Consider the following 25,439-nt stretch of genomic DNA (forward strand, 5'->3'; position numbering starts at 1 on the left):
CTGCTCACTTCACCTGTCATAATGTTATGCCTGATTGGTGTATTTTCTGAGGTATTTCTGGGAGCCCAGCAGTCCTGGTTGCTTTTATTAAATCAATATTATTTTTTAAATGAATTGTCTACAGTGTAATGTTTTATAATTGTTTGTTATGTTACGCTTTCTGTGAAGCGTCCCTGACCTTGGCCTTGGGAAAGGCACCATATCAATTAAACATTATTATTATATAGAGGGACAATATTTTTTTAACCCAAACGCAAGTATTTTTTTGAGGTAGCAATTTCATATGAATTCATCCAATCTTAATTGTAAAAAAATGTTCGATTCTCAAACGAATCTTATTATGAAGGTCCACCCCTAACCTGCCCGTCACTGGGGTTTAATCAGACCCTATGAATTAGCCACTAATTCAGCAAAACATAAAAAAGTTATGAGATTGTCTTGGTATTTTGTAAAACATTTGCAACTTTTTACTTAATTAGAAGCACAACAATTCAATTGTGTGGTCTATTACAGACATTTAGAAGTTTATTTTAAAGGGGAAATGTATTTAAAATAATGATTTGTAATTAAGTGTAAAAGCTCTGTAAAACTTGGCATTATACAACACAACCCATCAGATGATCAAAAGTTCTTCACACACGTGTAAAGCAAAGAGCAGCAGTCTGGGTTTGGGGACAGCCATGGAGCAGATTCACAGCAAACACAACCTCACCACTGGGTTAACATCACCTGTGGGTTTATTCACACATCGCATTTCTTGGCATGTTAAATCACTGCAAAAAAACTGATCCTTGACAATCAAAAAGACACATAAAAGCAGGTTTAATCTGAGCCTATGAGTAAATGTGCATTTTTACCATACCGTGAATTATGCCAAAAGCGATTTTCATACAACACTACATGTTTAAATGAATGTGAACGTCTTATAAATAATGGGTTTGGTTATTTCAGTCATGTCTGTGAAGACTAACCCTAAGGCCACACCATACAGTGAGATGTTTTTAATTATGCAGCAGTGAGTGGAGGATCTTCTGCTCAAGTCGTATACTGTGAAAGAGCTGTAGAAATCTCCAAAACCATAGCATCAGTAATGGAGTCTCAGTGGTGTTCAGATCAGTCTAACCCTAACTCTTACTGTGGAAAACCTGCCAGAATCTCCAAGACCATAGCATCAGTGAATCAGACACAGGTGATGGAGTCTCCGCCGCCGATGCTCCAGTTCATCCAAAGGCAGATCAGTCAAAAACTTGCTTTGAGCACAGGGTCACTGACAGTAGATCCTCCACAAATATATGTTCTGCTATAGCACTAATATTTGTTCTTACAGAATTGACTAGAAGAGTAAAGTTTTTGGCCATATAGTGTATATCGCAATTAAAAAACAAGAACAAACATTCATGACAAAGAATGACATAAAAGACAGAATAGCACAGCTCGGTTAAAACTCCATAACGTTGTGTCTGAAAGGGACTGCAGCTCCAGGCGTGGTTGCTCTACCGGTCGGGCCGCTGCAGGCAGAAGACTTTGGCTTTATGATCTCCTCCGGCAGTGACAGCAATGGACGCCTCTCTGTGGACACGACAGATTTACACTGATTTACTCTGTTTACACTGGCTGTAAAAACGACCCAACAAACCAAACTATGAAAGAGTTAAGGCCCCGATATACTCACGGCAAAGATCGTTCTACGATTTTTCGTTCTAAGTTTAGGGGTAAAAGTAATTTCTAAATACGAGAGCAGTGATTATTGTTATTGAACATCTGTCACCAGTCACACAGCTGAGCGCGGCCTTCGGCAGAATATGTAAATATGTGCTGCGCGCTTTCCTCTCAATAAATAACCAACAGCAAGCATTTTTTTAAATAAAGCAAAAGAAAAGCATTTGATCACTGTGTTCAGAATCACCGGTTCAGCACTAACCCAAACCCCTCAGCTGCTGATCGGACTCACCGGTTCAGCCGAAACCCAAACCCCTCAGCTCCTGATCGGACTCACCGGTTCAGCACTAACCCAAACCCCTCAGCTCCTGATCGGACTCACCGGTTCAGCCCAAACCCCTCAGCTCCTGATCAGACTCACCGGTTCAGCCCAAACCCCTCAGCTCCTGATCAGACTCACCGGTTCAGCCCAAACCCCTCAGCTCCTGATCGGACTCACCGAATCAGCACTAACCCCTCAGCTCCTGATCGGACTCACCGGTTCAGCCCAAACCGCTCAGCTCCTGATCTGACTCACCGGTTCAGCACTAACCCAAACCCCTCAGCTCCTGATCGGACTCACCGGTTCAGCCCAAACCCCTCAGCTCCTGATTGGACTCATCGGTTCAGCACTAACCCAAACCCCTCAGCTCCTGATCGGACTCACCGGTTCAGCCCAAAGCCCTCAGCTCCTGATCGGACTCACCGGTTTAGCACTAACCCACACCCCTCAGCTCCTGATCGGACTCACCGGTTCAGCCCTAACCCAAACCCCTCAGCTCCTGATCGGACTCACCGGTTCAGCCCTAACCCAAACTCCTCAGCTCCTGATCGGACTCACCGGTTCAGCCCTAACCCAAACCCCTCAGCTCCTGATCGGACTCACCGGTTTAGCACTAACCCACACCCCGCAGCTCCTGATCGGACTCACCGGTTTAGCACTAACCCAAACCCCTCAGCTCCTGATCAGACTCACCGGTTCAGCACTAACCCAAACCCCTCAGCTCCTGATCAGACTCACCAGTTCAGCCCAAACCCCTCAGCTCCTGATCGGACTCACCGGTTCAGCACTAACCCACACCCCTCAGCTCCTGATCGGACTCACCGGTTCAGCCCTAACCCAAACCCCTCAGCTCCTGATTGGACTCACCGGTTCAGCACTAACCCAAACCCCTCAGCTCCTGATCGGACTCACCGGTTCAGCACTAACCCAAACCCCTCAGCTCCTGATCGGACTCACCGGTTCAGCACTAACCCACACCCCTCAGCTCCTGATCGGACTCACCGGTTCAGCACTAACCCAAACCCCTCAGCTCCTGATTGGACTCATCGGTTCAGCACTAACCCAAACCCCTCAGCTCCTGATCAGACTCACCAGTTCAGCCCAAACCCCTCAGCTCCTGATCGGACTCACCGGTTCAGCCCAAACCCCTCAGCTCCTGATCGGACTCACCGGTTCAGCACTAACCCAAACCCCTCAGCTCCTGATCAGACTCACCGGTTCAGCCCTAACCCAAACCCCTCAGCTCCTGATCGGACTCACCGGTTCAGCCCAAACCCCTCAGCTCCTGATCAGACTCACCGGTTCAGCACTAACCCAAACCCCTCAGCTCCTGATCGGACTCACCGGTTCAGCACTAACCCAAACTCCTCAGCTCCTGATCGGACTCACCGGTTCAGCACTAACCCAAACCCCTCAGCTCCTGATCGGACTCACCGGTTCAGCACTAACCCAAACCCCTCAGCTCCTGATCGGACTCACCGGTTCAGCACTAACCCACACCCCTCAGCTCCTGATCGGACTCACCAGTTCAGCCCAAACCCCTCAGCTCCTGATCGGACTCACCGGTTCAGCACTAACCCAAACCCCTCAGCTCCTGATCGGACTCACCGGTTCAGCCCAAACCCCTCAGCTCCTGATCAGACTCACCGGTTCAGCCCAAACCCCTCAGCTCCTGATCAGACTCACCGGTTCAGCCCAAACCCCTCAGCTCCTGATCGGACTCACCGAATCAGCACTAACCCCTCAGCTCCTGATCGGACTCACCGGTTCAGCCCAAACCCCTCAGCTCCTGATCGGACTCACCGGTTCAGCACTAACCCAAACCCCTCAGCTCCTGATCAGACTCACCGGTTCAGCCCTAACCCAAACCCCTCAGCTCCTGATCGGACTCACCGGTTCAGCCCAAACCCCTCAGCTCCTGATCGGACTCACCGGTTCAGCACTAACCCACACCCCTCAGCTCCTGATCGGACTCACCGGTTCAGCCCTAACCCAAACCCCGCAGCTCCTGATCGGACTCACCGGTTCAGCCCTAACCCAAACCCCTCAGCTCCTGATCGGACTCACCGGTTCAGCACTAACCCAAACCCCTCAGCTCCTGATTGGACTCATCGGTTCAGCACTAACCCAAACCCCTCAGCTCCTGATCGGACTCACCGGTTCAGCCCAAAGCCCTCAGCTCCTGATCAGACTCACCGGTTCAGCAGTAACCCCTCAGCTCCTGATCAGACTCACCGGTTCAGCCCTAACCCAAACCCCTCAGCTCCTGATCAGACTCACCGGTTCAGCCCTAACCCAAACCCCTCAGCTCCTGATCGGACTCACCGGTTCAGCCCAAAGCCCTCAGCTCCTGATCAGACTCACCGGTTCAGCACTAACCCCTCAGCTCCTGATCAGACTCACCGGTTCAGCCCTAACCCAAACCCCTCAGCTCCTGATCGGACTCACCGGTTCAGCACTAACCCAAACCCCTCAGCTCCTGATTGGACTCATCGGTTCAGCACTAACCCAAACCCCTCAGCTCCTGATCGGACTCACCGGTTCAGCCCAAACCCCTCAGCTCCTGATCAGACTCACCGGTTCAGCACTAACCCAAACCCCTCAGCTCCTGATCGGACTCACCGGTTCACAACGAAGTCCAGGATCTCAGCAGTGTGTCCGCGGTACTCTGACATCAGGACTCCGGATCTCGCGTCCCACAGAGTGACGACACCGGCCAGATTACAGGTGTGGACCACAGCGGACGCCTCCTCCCACTGCAGGTGGACCAACCCAACCTGACACACACACACACAAACACACACACATTATATAAAGGCAAGACGTTCCTGTGCCGTATTTAGATTCTCAGCTGTACCTCGTGTTTGCACCGATGTCTGAGGCTCTGTGAACTCATATCATAAATGGCCAGCGTGCCGTCCAGATATGCAACAGCAACCAGAGGCAACCTGGAACAAACACGAATGAGTCAAGTCACATCTATATATTCAGAACAGACTAATACACACCATCTTTTGATGCAGCAGAATCAGAACCACATGTCCACTCGTGTCCAGAGGAGACATCCTGACCTGAGCTGGGCATCATTCTGTGCAGAACTGCTTTATAGATTAAATTAACTCATTTAATAATTGATGATCTTTCCAACAGAACTGCCTGATCTATGAAAGTCTTTACAGGGATACTCCACTGCTTTTTCATATTAAACTATGTTACTCCCTTAACTAAGACAAGTTGATACATACCTCTCTCGTCTCAGTGTGTGCACTTTTTACTCGGCGCAGTAAAAAGTCACGCCTGAAAAATCCTCTCCTCCTATTGACGGAAAAGAGAGGGGGAGTCGAAGTACTCCCAGAAGTGTTATTCCGCCATACATTATAGTTCTACTTTATGGTTGTGTGGGATAATTAAAGGGTTACTTCACCGCTTTTTCATATTAAACTCTGTTATTCCCTTAACTTAAACGAGTTGACACACAGCTCTCTCGTCTCAGTGCTCTTAATCTCTCTGACGCGCGGTGACGATCTGATAGCATTATACATTACAGTTCTCCTTTTTAATCCGATTAGAAACGCGCCACGTTTTATTTTGTCACCATACTTGATCGTTCAACTATTCATGTAACTGTATTTAAATAGGGGAAACGTGGAGGTGTTTGGTACTTCTAACTTGATCTCTGTTTGGTTCCATAGTGAATGAACTGGGCTTAGTGGGCTAAGCTAAATGCTATCAGATCGTCACCACGCGTCAGAGAGATTAAGTGCACGCACTGAGACGAGAGAGGTGTGTGTCAACTCGTTTAAGTTAAGGGAATAACAGTTTAATATGAAAAGGCAGTGAAGTATCCCTTTAAGTTCAGAAGCAAAGGTAGTCCAAGGCACTTGATGGGTGTGTTGAAAAAGCTTAATGTGGCTTAAACATTAAAAAAATTGGTGACGGGTACACCTCCACGTTGCGGCTTTACATGCCTTCGTCAGGGTGTACATGGGTAGTGTATACACCCTGACGAAGGCATGTAAAGCGTCAACGCGTAGGTGTACCCGTCACCAATTTTTTAAATGTTTAAGCCATGAAAAAATAAAGGCTTTTTAACTTTTTCAACACACCCATCGAGTGTCTTGGACTACCTTTGCTTCTATTCGTGTAACTTTATTTAAATAGGGGAAACATGTAGGTGTTTAGTCGCTTCTAACTCGATCTCTGTTTGGTCCTAGTGAATGAACTGGGCTTAGTGGGCTAAGCTAAATGCTATCAAAATGTCACCCCGCGTCAGAGCAATTAAGTGCACGCACTGAGACGAGAGAGGTATGTATCAACTTTTCTTCGTTAAGGGAATAACAGTTTAATATGAAAAAGCGGTGGAGTATCCCTTTAAGAGCCGAACCGTTTGTATCATTGATTATTCCTGTTTGTCACTAAAGCTGCTCAGAAACATCTGTGCTGTATAAAGCACAATAATAATAAAGCTCTGACTTTATAAACCGCGTCACTGGCTGCGTTAGCATGGACCCTAATAATCATGTAACCACAACAACCCGACAAATCCGAATTTCAAACTAGACGCCTGGTTTTGGGCATTTTTACTGCTTGTTATAATATACGCAGTGCTCACCGTCTCCTAATCAGAACCCTTAAACAGTCCTTAAAACTAGAGCAGCGATGGCAGGATGATGGTTAGTACACAGGAAACGCGCACATCAACCCGATGACTGTCAGCGTTCATATAAACACTGAGTGCAGATTCATCAACCGGAGCGATTTATTCCCAGTTTAAACAAAAGATATCCATGTAGAAGCAGCTGATGTTGGCGCCTGAAGTTCTCCTCAGCCTAACAGAATGAGCGCAGCACAACGGATGAGTCCAGACGGACTCCAGTCGCTCCATCTTCTGCTCGGGACCAGCAGACTGAAAACACGACACACACACACACACACACACACACACACTCACACTCATACCTCCAGTACAGATTATTGGCTTTACTTACACATTACAAAATCCCACAGATTCTACAGAGTTGGGATCCTGATCCTGTATCGGGGCTTTGGCTTCACTGCCGTCACTGGAAAATGAACATAACACCTAAAGAAGAAAATAAACCAATCAAACTAAGTGCTAATCTACATCGGAACACATCAACTTCCAATGCCTGGAATCCACACGGAGATGTAAGGACACCAGGATCAGTAACTACATGTCCAACACATTTAACTTCTGATTATCTGAGCGTGTTTGGGTAAAAGGTAACAAAGCATTGACATTTAAAGTGTAGCACAATCTTAGTGAACCTGATGAGTTTGCTGAATAAATGCACTTTTACAACCTCTGTGTACCCATACATATACTTTACATAACTCTTTCTTTTGCTGATGTTTGGATAGAGAAAATATTCATGCAACATGGTTTAGGAGTTGTTTTACCATTTGATAATTTAGTGTGTTCATTTATGTCAGGGGTCCTCAAACTCGGTCCTGGAGGGCCGCTGTCCTGCAGAGTTTAGCTACAAACCCCATCAAACACACCTGAAACAGCTACTCAATGCCTTTATAGGACCGCGGCTGCGTCCGAAACCTGGAAAATGCTGCCTTTGGAGGACACATTTCAAGGCAGGAAGGCACAGAGCCACATCCAAATCTCATGTTTGCTCTACTTCCTGCCTCCTGAGATACCTTCATCTGATCGATTTTTGAAGGCATCATTCATGTGTCCTTCGCTGCCTTTGATATCCCACAATCCTGTGCTTTCCATTCAGTGACAGTTGAGCTGGGGAAAAGATGGCGTCCAGAAGTTGCGTTTGCGGGTCAGTTTGTGTGTAAATGTACGATTTTTACCAACATATTACACTTCTGATGTCATTTCTAGCGAGAAATCACTACTGTAGTAATTAAATGTGTTTAGTTCTCACCAAAGCTCTCTCTATTTAGCTGTAGGTCATTAAACTGCTACACTGCCTTAGAAGTCTGTCCGAAATCAGTTTCGTGAGGTGCCGTCATGCACAAACGCTGCCTGCAGAGTCACTGTCTGCTGAGGCAGCGAGGCAACGAGTAAGCAGCCGAGGTGTTCGGACGCAGCCCTAGTAAGACATTGATTATCTGGTTCAGGTGTGTTTGATTGGGGTTGGAGCTAAACTCTGCAGGAGAGCAGCCCTCCAGGACCGAGTCTGGGGACCCCTGATTTATGTGATAAATAGCATATTATGAGATGAGGTCAGATAACCCACTCATCAACATTCTCTGGATTTGAGCAATAATTCTGATGAAACATAAAAATAAAATAAACTCACCATTATACCATTGATTACATTTCTAAATATTTAGCCGGCTAAAACGTGACTCAAAAAACAGGACACGGTTGACTAAAGAGTTGACATTAAGAACTAAAGAGTGTTTTTAAAACAGGACTGAATAAAAGCAGAAGAGCCCCGTCCAGCACTGAGAGCTGTGCTGATGTGGCCCAGCTCGGCTCACCTTGCCTGAGGACGTGTTGATGAGTTTGGCCTGGCCGTCCACGGAGCCCGTCAGAACCAGCGATCCTTCTTTATTACAGGCCAGAGAGGTCAGGGGTCCCCGATGCCCGTCGGCCCCTGAGGAAACAACACACCAGCTCACTCTCACACACTAACACAAGCCTTGAGGAAACCACACACTAGCTCACTCTCACACACTAACACAAGCCTTGAGGAAACAACACACCAGCTCACTCTCACACACACTAACACAAGCCTTGAGGAAACCACACACTAGCTCACTCTCACACACTAACACAAGCCTTGAGGAAACCACACACCAGCTCACTCTCACACACACTAACACAAGCCTTGAGGAAACCACACACCAGCTCACTCTCACACACACTAACACAAGCCTTGAGGAAACCACACACCAGCTCACTCTCACACACACTAACACAAGCCTTGAGGAAACCACACACCAGCTCACTCTCACACACACTAACACAAGCTGTGAGGAAACCACACACCAGCTCACTCTCACACACACTAACACAAGCTGTGAGGAAACCACACACTAGCTCACTCTCTCACACACACTAACACAAGCCTTGAGGAAACCACACACCAGCTCACTCTCACACACACTAACACAAGCCTTGAGGAAACCACACACCAGCTCACTCTCACACACACTAACACAATCCTTGAGGAAACCACACACCAGCTCACTCTCACACACACTAACACAAGCCTTGAGGAAACCACACACCAGCTCACTCTCACACACACTAACACAAGCTGTGAGGAAACCACACACTAGCTCACTCTCTCACACACACTAACACAAGCCTTGAGGAAACCACACACCAGCTCACTCACACACACACTAACACAAGCCTTGAGGAAACAACACACTAGCTCACTCTCACACACTAACACAAGCCTTGAGGAAACAACACACCAGCTCACTCTCACACACACTAACACAAGCCTTGAGGAAACCACACACCAGCTCACTCTCTCACACACACTAACACAAGCCTTGAGGAAACCACACACCAGCTCACTCTCACACACACTAACACAAGCCTTGAGGAAACCACACACCAGCTCACTCTCACACACACTAACACAAGCCTTGAGGAAACCACACACCAGCTCACTCTCTCACACACAAACACAAGCCTTGAGGAAACCACACACCAGCTCACTCTCACACACACTAACACAAGCCTTGAGGAAACCACACACCAGCTCACTCTCTCACACACAAACACAAGCCTTGAGGAAACCACACACCAGCTCACTCTCACACACACTAACACAAGCCTTGAGGAAACCACACACCAGCTCACTCACACACACTAACACAAGCCTTGAGGAAACCACACACCAGCTCACTCTCACACACACTAACACAAGCCTTGAGGAAACCACACACCAGCTCACTCTCGCACACACTAACACAAGCCTTGAGGAAACCACACACCAGCTCACTCACACACACTAACACAAGCCTTGAGGAAACCACACACCAGCTCACTCTCACACACACAAACACAAGCCTTGAGGAAACCACACACCAGCTCACTCTCACACACACTAACACAAGCCTTGAGGAAACCACACACCAGCTCACTCACACACACTAACACAAGCCTTGAGGAAACCACACACTAGCTCACTCTCACACACAAACACAATCCTTGAAGAAACCACACACCAGCTCACTCTCACACACACTAACACAAGCCTTGAGGAAACCAGACACCAGCTCACTCTCACACACACTAACACAAGCCTTGAGGAAACCAGACACCAGCTCACTCTCACACACACTAACACAAGCCTTGAGGAAACCACACACTAGCTCACTCTCTCACACACAAACACAAGCTTTGAGGAAACCACACCCCAGCTCACTCTCACACACACTTACACAAGCCTTGAGGAAACCACACACTAGCTCACTCTCACACACACTAACACAAGCCTTGAGGAAACCACACACCAGCTCACTCTCTCACACACTAACACAAGCCTTGAGGAAACCACACACTAGCTCACTCACACACACTAACACAAGCCTTGAGGAAACCACACACCAGCTCACTCTCACACACACTAACACAAGCCTTGAGGAAACCACACACTAGCTCACTCTCACACACACTAACACAAGCCTTGAGGAAACCACACACCAGCTCACTCTCACACACACTAACACAAGCCTTGAGGAAACCACACACCAGCTCACTCTCTCACACACTAACACAAGCCTTGAGGAAACCACACACTAGCTCACTCTCACACACACTAACACAAGCCTTGAGGAAACCACACACCAGCTCACTCTCACACACACTAACACAAGCTTTGAGGAAACCACACACCAGCTCACTCTCACACACACTTACACAAGCCTTGAGGAAACCACACACTAGCTCACTCACACACACACACACTAACACAAGCCTTGAGGAAACCACACACCAGCTCACTCTCTCACACACTAACACAAGCCTTGAGGAAACCACACACTAGCTCACTCTCACACACACTAACACAAGCCTTGAGGAAACCACACACCAGCTCACTCTCACACACACTAACACAAGCCTTGAGGAAACCACACACCAGCTCACTCTCACACACTAACACAAGCCTTGAGGAAACCACACACTAGCTCACTCTCACACACACTAACACAAGCCTTGAGGAAACCACACACTAGCTCACTCACACACACACTAACACAAGCCTTGAGGAAACCACACACCAGCTCACTCTCTCACACACTAACACAAGCCTTGAGGAAACCACACACTAGCTCACTCTCACACACACTAACACAAGCCTTGAGGAAACCACACACCAGCTCACTCTCACACACACTAACACAAGCCTTGAGGAAACCACACACCAGCTCACTCTCACACACTAACACAAGCCTTGAGGAAACCACACACCAGCTCACTCTCACACACTAACACAAGCCTTGAGGAAACCACACACTAGCTCACTCTCTCACACACTAACACAAGCCTTGAGGAAACCACACACTAGCTCACTCTCACACACTAACACAAGCCTTGAGGAAACCACACACTAGCTCACTCTCACACACACTAACACAAGCCTTGAGGAAACCACACACTAGCTTACTCTCACACACACTAACACAAGCCTTGAGGAAACCACACACTAGCTCACTCTCACACACTAACACAAGCCTTGAGGAAACCACACACTAGCTCACTCTCACACACTAACACAAGCCTTGAGGAAACAACACACTAGCTCACTCACACTAACACAAGCCTTGAGGAAACCACACACTAGCTCACTCACACTAACACAAGCCTTGAGGAAACCACACACTCGCTCACTCTCACACACAAACACAAGCCTTGAGGAAACCACACACTAGCTCACTCTCACACACACTAACACAAGCCTTGAGGAAACAACACACCAGCTCACTCTCACACACACAAACACAAGCCTTGAGGAAACCACACACTAGCTCACTCACACACAAACACAAGCCTTGAGGAAACCACACACTAGCTCACTCTCACACACACTAACACAAGCCTTGAGGAAACCACACACCAGCTCACTCTCGCACACACTAACACAAGCCTTGAGGAAACCACACACCAGCTCACTCACACACACTAACACAAGCCTTGAGGAAACCACACACCAGCTCACTCTCACACACACAAACACAAGCCTTGAGGAAACCACACACCAGCTCACTCTCACACACACTAACACAAGCCTTGAGGAAACCACACACCAGCTCACTCACACACACTAACACAAGACTTGAGGAAACCACACACTAGCTCACTCTCACACACAAACACAATCCTTGAAGAAACCACACACCAGCTCACTCTCACACACACTAACACAAGCCTTGAGGAAACCAGACACCAGCTCACTCTCACACACACTAACACAAGCCTTGAGGAAACCAGACACCAGCTCACTCTCACACACACTAACACAAGCCTTGAGGAAACCACACACTAGCTCACTCTCTCACACACAAACACAAGCTTTGAGGAAACCACACCCCAGCTCACTCTCACACACACTTACACAAGCCTTGAGGAAACCACACACTAGCTCACTCTCACACACACTAACACAAGCCTTGAGGAAACCACACACCAGCTCACTCTCTCACACACTAACACAAGCCTTGAGGAAACCACACACTAGCTCACTCACACACACTAACACAAGCCTTGAGGAAACCACACACCAGCTCACTCTCACACACACTAACACAAGCCTTGAGGAAACCACACACTAGCTCACTCTCACACACACTAACACAAGCCTTGAGGAAACCACACACCAGCTCACTCTCACACACACTAACACAAGCCTTGAGGAAACCACACACCAGCTCACTCTCTCACACACTAACACAAGCCTTGAGGAAACCACACACTAGCTCACTCTCACACACACTAACACAAGCCTTGAGGAAACCACACACCAGCTCACTCTCACACACACTAACACAAGCTTTGAGGAAACCACACACCAGCTCACTCTCACACACACTTACACAAGCCTTGAGGAAACCACACACTAGCTCACTCACACACACACACTAACACAAGCCTTGAGGAAACCACACACCAGCTCACTCTCTCACACACTAACACAAGCCTTGAGGAAACCACACACTAGCTCACTCTCACACACACTAACACAAGCCTTGAGGAAACCACACACCAGCTCACTCTCACACACACTAACACAAGCCTTGAGGAAACCACACACCAGCTCACTCTCACACACTAACACAAGCCTTGAGGAAACCACACACCAGCTCACTCTCACACACTAACACAAGCCTTGAGGAAACCACACACTAGCTCACTCTCTCACACACTAACACAAGCCTTGAGGAAACCACACACTAGCTCACTCTCACACACTAACACAAGCCTTGAGGAAACCACACACTAGCTCACTCTCACACACACTAACACAAGCCTTGAGGAAACCACACACTAGCTTACTCTCACACACACTAACACAAGCCTTGAGGAAACCACACACTAGCTCACTCTCACACACTAACACAAGCCTTGAGGAAACCACACACTAGCTCACTCTCACACACTAACACAAGCCTTGAGGAAACAACACACCAGCTCACTCTCACACACTAACACAAGCCTTGAGGAAACCACACACCAGCTCACTCTCACACACTAACACAAGCCTTGAGGAAACCACACACTAGCTCACTCTCACACACACTAACACAAGCCTTGAGGAAACCACACACCAGCTCACTCTCACACACACTAACACAAGCCTTGAGGAAACCACACACTAGCTCACTCTCACACACACTAACACAAGCCTTGAGGAAACCACACACTAGCTCACTCTCACACACACTAACACAAGCCTTGAGGAAACCACACACTAGCTCACTCACACACACACTAACACAAGCCTTGAGGAAACCACACACCAGCTCACTCTCTCACACACTAACACAAGCCTTGAGGAAACCACACACTAGCTCACTCTCACACACACTAACACAAGCCTTGAGGAAACCACACACCAGCTCACTCTCACACACACTAACACAAGCCTTGAGGAAACCACACACCAGCTCACTCTCACACACTAACACAAGCCTTGAGGAAACCACACACCAGCTCACTCTCACACACTAACACAAGCCTTGAGGAAACCACACACTAGCTCACTCTCTCACACACTAACACAAGCCTTGAGGAAACCACACACTAGCTCACTCTCAAACACTAACACAAGCCTTGAGGAAACCACACACTAGCTCACTCTCACACACACTAACACAAGCCTTGAGGAAACCACACACTAGCTTACTCTCACACACACTAACACAAGCCTTGAGGAAACCACACACTAGCTCACTCTCACACACTAACACAAGCCTTGAGAAAACCACACACTAGCTCACTCTCACACACTAACACAAGCCTTGAGGAAACAACACACTAGCTCACTCACACTAACACAAGCCTTGAGGAAACCACACACTAGCTCACTCACACTAACACAAGCCTTGAGGAAACCACACACTCGCTCACTCTCACACACAAACACAAGCCTTGAGGAAACCACACACTAGCTCACTCTCACACACACTAACACAAGCCTTGAGGAAACAACACACCAGCTCACTCTCACACACACAAACACAAGCCTTGAGGAAACCACACACTAGCTCACTCACACACAAACACAAGCCTTGAGGAAACCACACACTAGCTCACTCTCACACACACTAACACAAGCCTTGAGGAAACCACACACTCGCTCACTCTCACACACAAAAACAAGCCTTGAGGAAACCACACACTAGCTCACTCTCACACACACTAACACAAGCCTTGAGGAAACAACACACCAGCTCACTCTCACACACACAAACACAAGCCTTGAGGAAACCACACACTAGCTCACTCTCGCACACTAACACAAGCCTTGAGGAAACCACACACTCGCTCACTCTCACACACAAACACAAGCCTTGAGGAAACCACACACTAGCTCACTCTCACACACACTAACACAAGCCTTGAGGAAACCACACACCAGCTCACTCTCTCACACACACTAACACAAGCCTTGAGGAAACCACACACTAGCTCACTCTCACACACTAACACAAGCCTTGAGGAAACCACACACTAGCTCACTCTCACACACACTAACACAAGCCTTGAGGAAACCACACACCAGCTCACTCTAACACACACTAACACAAGCCTTGAGGAAACCACACACCAGCTCACTCTCACACACACTAACACAAGCCTTGAGGAAACCACACACCAGCTCACTCTAACACACACTAACACAAGCCTTGAGGAAACCACACACCAGCTCACTCTCACACACACTAACACAAGCCTTGAGGAAACCACACACTAGCTCACTCTCACACACAAACACAATCCTTGAGGAAACCACACACTAGCTCACTCTCACACACAAACACAATCCTTGAGGAAACCACACACTAGCTCACTCTCTCACACACTAACACAAGCCTTGAGGAAACCACACACCAGCTCACTCTCACACACACTAACACAAGCCTTGAGGAAACCACACACTAGCTCACTCTCACACACAAACACAATCCTTGAGGAAACCACACACCAGCTCACTCTCTCACACACTAACACAATCCTTGAGGAAACCACACACCAGCTCACTCTCTCACACACTAACACAAGCCTTGAGGAAACCACACACTAGCTCACTCTCACACACAAACACAAGCCTTGAGGAAACCACACACCAGCTCACTCTCACACACACTAACACAAGCCTTGAGGAAACCACACACCAGCTCACTCTAACACACACTAACACAAGCCTTGAGGAAACCACACACCAGCTCACTCTCACACACACTAACACAAGCCTTGAGGAAACCACACACTAGCTCACTCTCACACACAAACACAATCCTTGAGGAAACCACACACCAGCTCACTCTCACACACTAACACAAGCCTTGAGGAAACCACACACTAGCTCACTCTCACACACTAACACAAGCCTTGAGGAAACCACACACTAGCTCACTCTCACACACACTAACACAAGCCTTGAGGAAACCACACACCAGCACACTCTCTCACACACTAACACAAGCCTTGAGGAAACAACACACTAGCTCACTCTCACACACTAACACAAGCCTTGAGGAAACCACACACTAGCTCACTCTCACACACACTAACACAAGCCTTGAGGAAACCACACACTAGCTCACTCTCACACACACTAACACAAGCCTTGAGGAAACCACACACCAGCACACTCTCTCACACACTAACACAAGCCTTGAGGAAACCACACACTAGCTCACTCTCACACACTAACACAAGCCTTGAGGAAACCACACACTAGCTCACTCTCACACACACTAACACAAGCCTTGAGGAAACCACACACTAGCTTACTCTCACACACACTAACACAAGCCTTGAGGAAACCACACACTAGCTCACTCTCACACACTAACACAAGCCTTGAGGAAACCACACACTAGCTCACTCTCACACACTAACACAAGCCTTGAGGAAACAACACACCAGCTCACTCTCACACACTAACACAAGCCTTGAGGAAACCACACACCAGCTCACTCTCACACACTAACACAAGCCTTGAGGAAACCACACACTAGCTCACTCTCACACACACTAACACAAGCCTTGAGGAAACCACACACCAGCTCACTCTCACACACACTAACACAAGCCTTGAGGAAACCACACACTAGCTCACTCTCACTCACACTAACACAAGCCTTGAGGAAACCACACACTAGCTCACTCTCACACACACTAACACAAGCCTTGAGGAAACCACACACTAGCTCACTCACACACACACTAACACAAGCCTTGAGGAAACCACACACCAGCTCACTCTCTCACACACTAACACAAGCCTTGAGGAAACCACACACCAGCTCACTCTCACACACACTAACACAAGCCTTGAGGAAACCACACACTAGCTCACTCTCACTCACACTAACACAAGCCTTGAGGAAACCACACACTAGCTCACTCTCACACACACTAACACAAGCCTTGAGGAAACCACACACCAGCTCACTCTCTCACACACTAACACAAGCCTTGAGGAAACCACACACTAGCTCACTCTCACACACACTAACACAAGCCTTGAGGAAACCACACACCAGCTCACTCTCACACACACTAACACAAGCCTTGAGGAAACCACACACCAGCTCACTCTCACACACTAACACAAGCCTTGAGGAAACCACACACCAGCTCACTCTCACACACTAACACAAGCCTTGAGGAAACCACACACTAGCTCACTCTCTCACACACTAACACAAGCCTTGAGGAAACCACACACTAGCTCACTCTCACACACTAACACAAGCCTTGAGGAAACCACACACTAGCTCACTCTCACACACACTAACACAAGCCTTGAGGAAACCACACACTAGCTTACTCTCACACACACTAACACAAGCCTTGAGGAAACCACACACTAGCTCACTCTCACACACTAACACAAGCCTTGAGGAAACCACACACTAGCTCACTCTCACACACTAACACAAGCCTTGAGGAAACAACACACTAGCTCACTCACACTAACACAAGCCTTGAGGAAACCACACACTAGCTCACTCACACTAACACAAGCCTTGAGGAAACCACACACTCGCTCACTCTCACACACAAACACAAGCCTTGAGGAAACCACACACTAGCTCACTCTCACACACACTAACACAAGCCTTGAGGAAACAACACACCAGCTCACTCTCACACACACAAACACAAGCCTTGAGGAAACCACACACTAGCTCACTCACACACAAACACAAGCCTTGAGGAAACCACACACTAGCTCACTCTCACACACACTAACACAAGCCTTGAGGAAACCACACACTCGCTCACTCTCACACACAAAAACAAGCCTTGAGGAAACCACACACTAGCTCACTCTCACACACACTAACACAAGCCTTGAGGAAACAACACACCAGCTCACTCTCACACACACAAACACAAGCCTTGAGGAAACCACACACTAGCTCACTCTCACACACTAACACAAGCCTTGAGGAAACCACACACTCGCTCACTCTCACACACAAACACAAGCCTTGAGGAAACCACACACTAGCTCACTCTCACACACACTAACACAAGCCTTGAGGAAACCACACACCAGCTCACTCTCTCACACACACTAACACAAGCCTTGAGGAAACCACACACTAGCTCACTCTCACACACAAACACAAGCCTTGAGGAAACCACACACCAGCTCACTCTAACACACACTAACACAAGCCTTGAGGAAACCACACACCAGCTCACTCTAACACACACTAACACAAGCCTTGAGGAAACCACACACCAGCTCACTCTCACACACACTAACACAAGCCTTGAGGAAACCACACACCAGCTCACTCTAACACACACTAACACAAGCCTTGAGGAAACCACACACCAGCTCACTCTCACACACACTAACACAAGCCTTGAGGAAACCACACACTAGCTCACTCTCACACACAAACACAATCCTTGAGGAAACCACACACTAGCTCACTCTCACACACAAACACAATCCTTGAGGAAACCACACACTAGCTCACTCTCTCACACACTAACACAAGCCTTGAGGAAACCACACACCAGCTCACTCTCACACACACTAACACAAGCCTTGAGGAAACCACACACTAGCTCACTCTCACACAAAAACACAATCCTTGAGGAAACCACACACTAGCTCACTCTCACACACAAACACAATCCTTGAGGAAACCACACACCAGCTCACTCTCACACACTAACACAAGCCTTGAGGAAACCACACACTAGCTCACTCTCACACACTAACACAAGCCTTGAGGAAACCACACACTAGCTCACTCTCACACACACTAACACAAGCCTTGAGGAAACCACACACCAGCACACTCTCTCACACACTAACACAAGCCTTGAGGAAACAACACACTAGCTCACTCTCACACACTAACACAAGCCTTGAGGAAACCACACACTAGCTCACTCTCACACACACTAACACAAGCCTTGAGGAAACCACACACTAGCTCACTCTCACACACACTAACACAAGCCTTGAGGAAACCACACACCAGCACACTCTCTCACACACTAACACAAGCCTTGAGGAAACAACACACTAGCTCACTCTCACACACTAACACAAGCCTTGAGGAAACCACACACTAGCTCACTCTCACACACTAACACAAGCCTTGAGGAAACCACACACTAGCTCACTCTCACACACAAACACAATCCTTGAGGAAACCACACACCAGCTCACTCTCACACACACAAACACAATCCTTGAGGAAACCACACACTAGCTCACTCTCACACACAAACACAATCCTTGAGGAAACCACACACTAGCTCACTCTCTCACACACAAACAAGCCTTGAGGAAACCACACACTAGCTCACTCTCACACACACTAACACAACCCTTGATGAAATCACACACTAGCTCACTCTCTCACACACAAACACAAGCCTTGAGGAAACCACACACTAGCTCACTCTCTCACACACTTACACAAGCCTTGAGGAAACCACACACTAGCTCACTCTCTCACACACAAACAAGCCTTGAGGAAACCACACACTAGCTCACTCTCACACACACTAACACAACCCTTGATGAAATCACACACTAGCTCACTCTCTCACACACAAACACAAGCCTTGAGGAAACCACACACTAGCTCACTCTCACACACACTAACACAACCCTTGATGAAATCACACACTAGCTCACTCTCTCACACACAAACACAAGCCTTGAGGAAACCACACACTAGCTCACTCTCACACACACTAACACAACCCTTGATGAAATCACACACTAGCTCACTCTCTCACACACACTAACACAAGCCTTGAGGAAATCACACACTAGCTCACTCTCACACACACTAACACAAGCCTTGAGGAAACTACACACTAGCTCACTCTCACACACACTAACACAAGCCTTGAGGAAACCACACACTAGCTCACTCTCACACACACTAACACAAGCCTTGAGGAAACCACACACTAGCTCACTCTCACACACACTAACACAAGCCTTGAGGAAACCACACACTAGCTCACTCTCACACACACTAACACAAGCCTTGAGGAAACCACACACTAGCTCACTCTCACACACACTAACACAAGCCTTGAGGAAACCACACACTAGCTCACTCTCACACACACTAACACAATCCTTGAGGAAACCACACACTAGCTCACTCTCACACACAAACACAATCCTTGAAGAAACCACACACTAGCTCACTCTCACACACTAACACAAGCCTTGATGAAATCACACACTAGCTCACTCTCACACACTAACACAAGCCTTGAGGAAACCACACACTAGCTCACTCTCACACACTAACACAAGCCTTGAGGAAACCACACACTAGCTCACTCTCACACACACTAACACAAGCCTTGAGGAAACCACACACTAGCTCACTCTCACACACACTAACACAAGCCTTGAGGAAACCACACACTAGCTCACTCTCACACACACTAACACAAGCCTTGAGGAAACCACACACCAGCTCACTCTCACACACACTAACACAAGCCTTGAGGAAACCACACACTAGCTCACTCTCACACACTAACACAAGCCTTGATGAAACCACACACCAGCTCACTCTCACACACACTAACACAAGCCTTGAGGAAACCACACACTAGCTCACTCTCACACACTAGCTCACTCTCACACACTAACACAAGCCTTGATGAAATCACACACTAGCTCACTCCCACAAGTTAGATAGATTGAAGTTAGATTGAAGTTGGATTGATGAACTACTGGGTTCATAAATATTAATCACATTGACGGCATTTGCTCAAACTGATTTGCTGAAATCACAATAGGGACAGGAAAAGGTGAGCGCCAACCAATGAAATTGTCGTTTACGCATTAGCTCCACCTACGAATGGAAAACAGAACGGCATATCTTCACTTTGTTCTTTAAAGCTGATTAATTTGAAATTAACTCTGGTATTTAGACAGGAAAATCTAAAGTATATTGTTAGCATGTCACACGTCTATTCTGCGTGGTATGCAAGACTCTCTCTCCTGTGTGTGTGTGTGTGTGTGTGTGTGTGTGTGTGTGTGTGTGTGTGTGTGTGTGTGTGTGTGTGTGTGTGATTGAGAGAAACGTGCTCAGCAAAGCGACGGAGAGTTTTGCGGCTTCACACTAGAGTTTACGATGCGCCATCAGATGAGCTGAGAAACTCTCACACACTCGGTCAGTGTTCAGCGAGTGAAAATATATCCATGCTAAACGTATTAAGTAGGGCTGCACGATTTGGTGAAAATATATAATTGCGATTATTCTGGGTAAAATTGCGATTGCTATTTAAAATCAGATTATTGTTATTATTATTTTTTACAAATGAAAAGTGTGTGTATATAACATTTTGTGTTTATATATTAATGTGACTCATAATAATTATTATGATTATTATTACTACTGAAAATATTTTTAAAAATAAGAAATAGTACTATTACAATAACATTTTCATAATTACAAATAACAAAAGAGTATGTCAGAACAAATATAACAATATAATACTAATACTTATTATTATTATTATTTTTGTAATATTTCACAGAAAACTTAATAAAACTAAAAACTTAAAACTGCTGGGTTACCTATTAATATAGAGAGACAGCCTATGACTAAAAAACATTAGAAAGGTCTAAGCCTAAGGAGTTATTGTTAAAAAAAACTTAAAATAAAATAAAAGATATGTGTGTGTGTTGTTTATCTGTGATATTAATTTCTTAAAGTCTGTCTTTAATATGAAATATGAACCTCTTGTGCATCCACTGTGGGGGAAAAAAACTCCTATACATTGAAGAAAAACATGGATTGTCCAATAAATTTATAATTTTTTAAGTTTATTAAGTTTTAAAATGTATTAAGTATTATTTTCTTATTATTGATTACCCAAAAGTTTTTAATTCATACTGAAAGCCAGAGGGCGCCCTCGAGCGGAAAACGCCACATTTGCCTCAGAGAAGTACTGGACGTTAGTTTTCAGGAAATCCCTGATGTGAAGCTAGCGCGGTGTAAACAGAAGATAGAGACGCTTTGATTAAACACGACGACAATAAACACGACTGCAGCAAAATATGGTGTATTTGAGTTCTTCAAGCCGTCATGGGTATTTTCATAATAATAAAGTGTATTATAATGCCGTGTTGATTGACAAGAATACTATAAAATAACGCCTCGTCTGCCTCACTCTGATGAGAAGCCACATCAGCTCACACACACTCGACTGACGATATGAAGTGAGTTAAACATGTTATTAAACGTTGTCTTTTGTTGAACAGGTTTATGAACGCTTCACTAGTTTGTGAAGATGTTTGACTCGTGTTGCTTTTTCAAACGCACGTTATAAGGGACTCAAACTCGCAGTCTTTCAGACGGAGCAGCGTTTATCACAGAGCCGCTCTTCGCTAACACACTGGGCAATTATTTATTTAATTTAAATCGCAGCCTTTGAGCTTTCATAATCGCACACAAGCCAAATCGCCATTGCGGTTTGATTTTGATTATTCGTGCAGCCCTAGTATTCTTAAGGCTACAACATACTCCGCAATAACAGAGAACTATTGTGTGATTGGTCATACATTTAAAGTGGGCGTGGTTAATGCGGTGAAAACGCAGATGTTCGGCACCTGCTCACCTCGTGAATTATGGAATGCACTGGCCAAAACGAACTTTGTTCTTGCTACCTCAAGAAAACTAACTTCCACTAAATTTCTTTGTTCTTGCAGTGTATGTTCTAAGCTTCTTCCTCTAACACATACAGGTGAGTAAAATATAAGAATTTATAATGATAACATTTACTCTTATTGTAGAGGGTTGCTATTGATTGTGCCATCTCATGCTTTTAAAGGAAACATAAGTGTTGAACCGCTAACCCAACAGAGCTTCACAGCAGAGAGTAACTCCAGACTCCTCCGAGAGAAAAGCAGTGCATGCGCAGAGGTCAGAGGTCAGAGGTCACTCCAGCGCAGCCGCTAACCGGGAACTAGGCATGTGCCGATATCAATTTTTCATGTTGCGATTAATTGATGAAGTTTTATCACGATATACGATATTATCACGATATTGAAATAAGTTGCAAAAAAAGTGTTGCCATAGCATAACAGCTTTAAGAACAAAAATAACTGAATGTTTAAATACAATAATGCGCCAAAAATATATACAGCTCTGGGAAAAAATTAAGAGACCCCTCATTGAGAAATCAATGTTAAGCGGTCTCTTGATATTTTTCAGAGCTGTAAAAGTACAATTTTCAAACAGATTAAATTGCAAAAAAAATTGGCTATAAAGAACAACAGGTAGGCTTACAAATTACAATAAGGTCTCATTAGTTAATGCATTAACTAAGATTGAGCAATAGCTACATTTGGTAGAGAAAGTATAATGTTAGTTAAGAAATACTGATCATTGTTAGTTTTATCTTAGGTCCATTAACAAAGTTATTTTGATTTTGATTTTAATGTTATTAAACAGTAACTAAGAAAATAACATAGAATGATTCATTCTTTATAAGTATTTTTCATTGTCAGTTTGGTAATAATGAATTATGTTAACTAATGAAGTCGTATGTCTCAAAGTTATACTGAACAATAACAGAACGTTCTAATTATTAGGGCATGTTGTAGTCCAGATTAAAACATAAAAATGTTTAAGTTTGAAAATAAATAGCCTATTAAGTCTTTAAGTATTAAGTATTTGGTGCTTTGATGAACAACATTGAGATTACAAAATCGAATGGCTGTTTTAAAAACTACACGCGTTTTTTTGTTTGTTTGCGGGTTTCCGGGGTAAGCGCTGCATTCTGCAGTTCATCAGCGCCCTCTGCTGTCACTGAGCGGCACTTCAGCAGCGCGTCTCCTTCACCGGTTCATCAGCGCCCTCTGCTGTCACTGAGCGGCACTTCAGCAGCGCGTCTCCTTCACCGGTTCATCAGCGCCCTCTGCTGTCACTGAGCAGCACTTCAGCAGCGCGTCTCCTTCACCGGTTCATCAGCGCCCTCTGCTGTCACTGAGCAGCACTTCAGCAGCGCGTCTCCTTCACCGGTTCATCAGCGCCCTCTGCTGTCACTGAGCGGCACTTCAGCAGCGCGTCTCCTTCACCGGTTCATCAGCGCCCTCTGCTGTCACTGAGCGGCACTTCAGCAGCGCGTCTCCTTCACCGGTTCAGTCATGTGCAAACTCACATTGGGCTTGTTTATATCTGAGCGTGTGTCCCTTTGACGCAGAATACAGCGGTGTTGAGCATTTATACGGTTGATGGGCAAAGTATTCTTGAATGCATTATAAAAAAATTATAAATTGTTAATAAATTATTATTTACGATATTTTAAAGTGCCCACGATAACAATATCGTGCATATTCATTATCGTGATAAATCGCATTATCGAAAATCGGCACATGTCTACCGGGAACATTTAGTTGCAAGTGTATAAATGGACTTCTTTCCCAATCCGGAGTGCTGCACAGAAGAAAGTGATGTGTGGAGTATGGATTACCTTTGATGACACAGATGGCCTGGCCTTGCTTTAAGTCCCACAGACGAACACTCCCGTCCTCGTATCCTACGATCGCTCTCTTTCCTGAATGGACACACAGCCAGACAGTCAGACACACACACACTCAGAACACACACACACACAGCAGCTCACCGTCAGGTAGGATCTTCCCGCTGGTTGCCTGGCAGTTTGGCCCTTGGAAGGTCTTGCACTCTCCGCCCGGGATCTTCCACATCCAGACGTTTCCATCAGCGGTGCCGGCCAAAAGAACCGGAGCGCAGGGATGCCACTCCAACCACTAAGGAAAGACCCATTAAACACCGTCCAAAACATGCCTTGACCCTAACCCTGACCCCTGAGGACAGACCCGTTAAACACCGTCCAAAACATGCCCTGACCTTAACCCTGACCCCTGAGGACAGACCCGTTAAACACCGTCCAAAACATGCCCTGACCTTAACCCTGACCCCTGAGGACAGACCCGTTAAACAACATCCAAAACATGCCCTGACCCTAACCCTGACCCCTGAGGACAGACCCATTAAACACCGTCCAAAACATGCCCTGACCCTAACCCTGACCCCTGAGGACAGACCCATTAAACACCGTCCAAAACATGCCCTGACCCTAACCCTGACCCCTGAGGACAGACCCGTTAAACAACATCCAAAACATGCCCTGACCCTAACCCTGACCCCTGAGGACAGACCCGTTAAACACCGTCCAAAACATGCCCTGACCCTAACCCTGACCCCTGAGGACAGACCCATTAAACACCGTCCAAAA

The 25,439-nt window shown here is 46.5% G+C and overlaps 1 protein-coding gene across 1 annotated transcript in view; it reads right to left on the reverse strand.

Annotated features, from left to right (window-relative positions):
- Window positions 1-1,039: 1,039 nt before the first annotated feature.
- aamp (angio-associated, migratory cell protein) overlaps window positions 1,040-25,439 on the reverse strand; it is a 29,654-nt gene continuing 5,254 nt past the window's right edge. Inside the window, exons 5-11 of the mRNA XM_067458206.1 lie at window positions 24,807-24,951; window positions 24,654-24,737; window positions 8,450-8,565; window positions 6,970-7,064; window positions 4,839-4,929; window positions 4,604-4,758; window positions 1,040-1,569 (exon numbers count right to left, since the gene is read on the reverse strand). Coding sequence (XP_067314307.1) covers window positions 1,494-1,569; window positions 4,604-4,758; window positions 4,839-4,929; window positions 6,970-7,064; window positions 8,450-8,565; window positions 24,654-24,737; window positions 24,807-24,951 — 762 coding nt within the window. The 3' untranslated portion in view covers window positions 1,040-1,493. The remainder of the gene's footprint in view (window positions 1,570-4,603; window positions 4,759-4,838; window positions 4,930-6,969; window positions 7,065-8,449; window positions 8,566-24,653; window positions 24,738-24,806; window positions 24,952-25,439) is intronic.

Source organism: Pseudorasbora parva, chromosome 12 (genome assembly GCF_024679245.1).
Source record: "Pseudorasbora parva isolate DD20220531a chromosome 12, ASM2467924v1, whole genome shotgun sequence".
Lineage (NCBI taxonomy): Eukaryota > Metazoa > Chordata > Actinopteri > Cypriniformes > Gobionidae > Pseudorasbora > Pseudorasbora parva.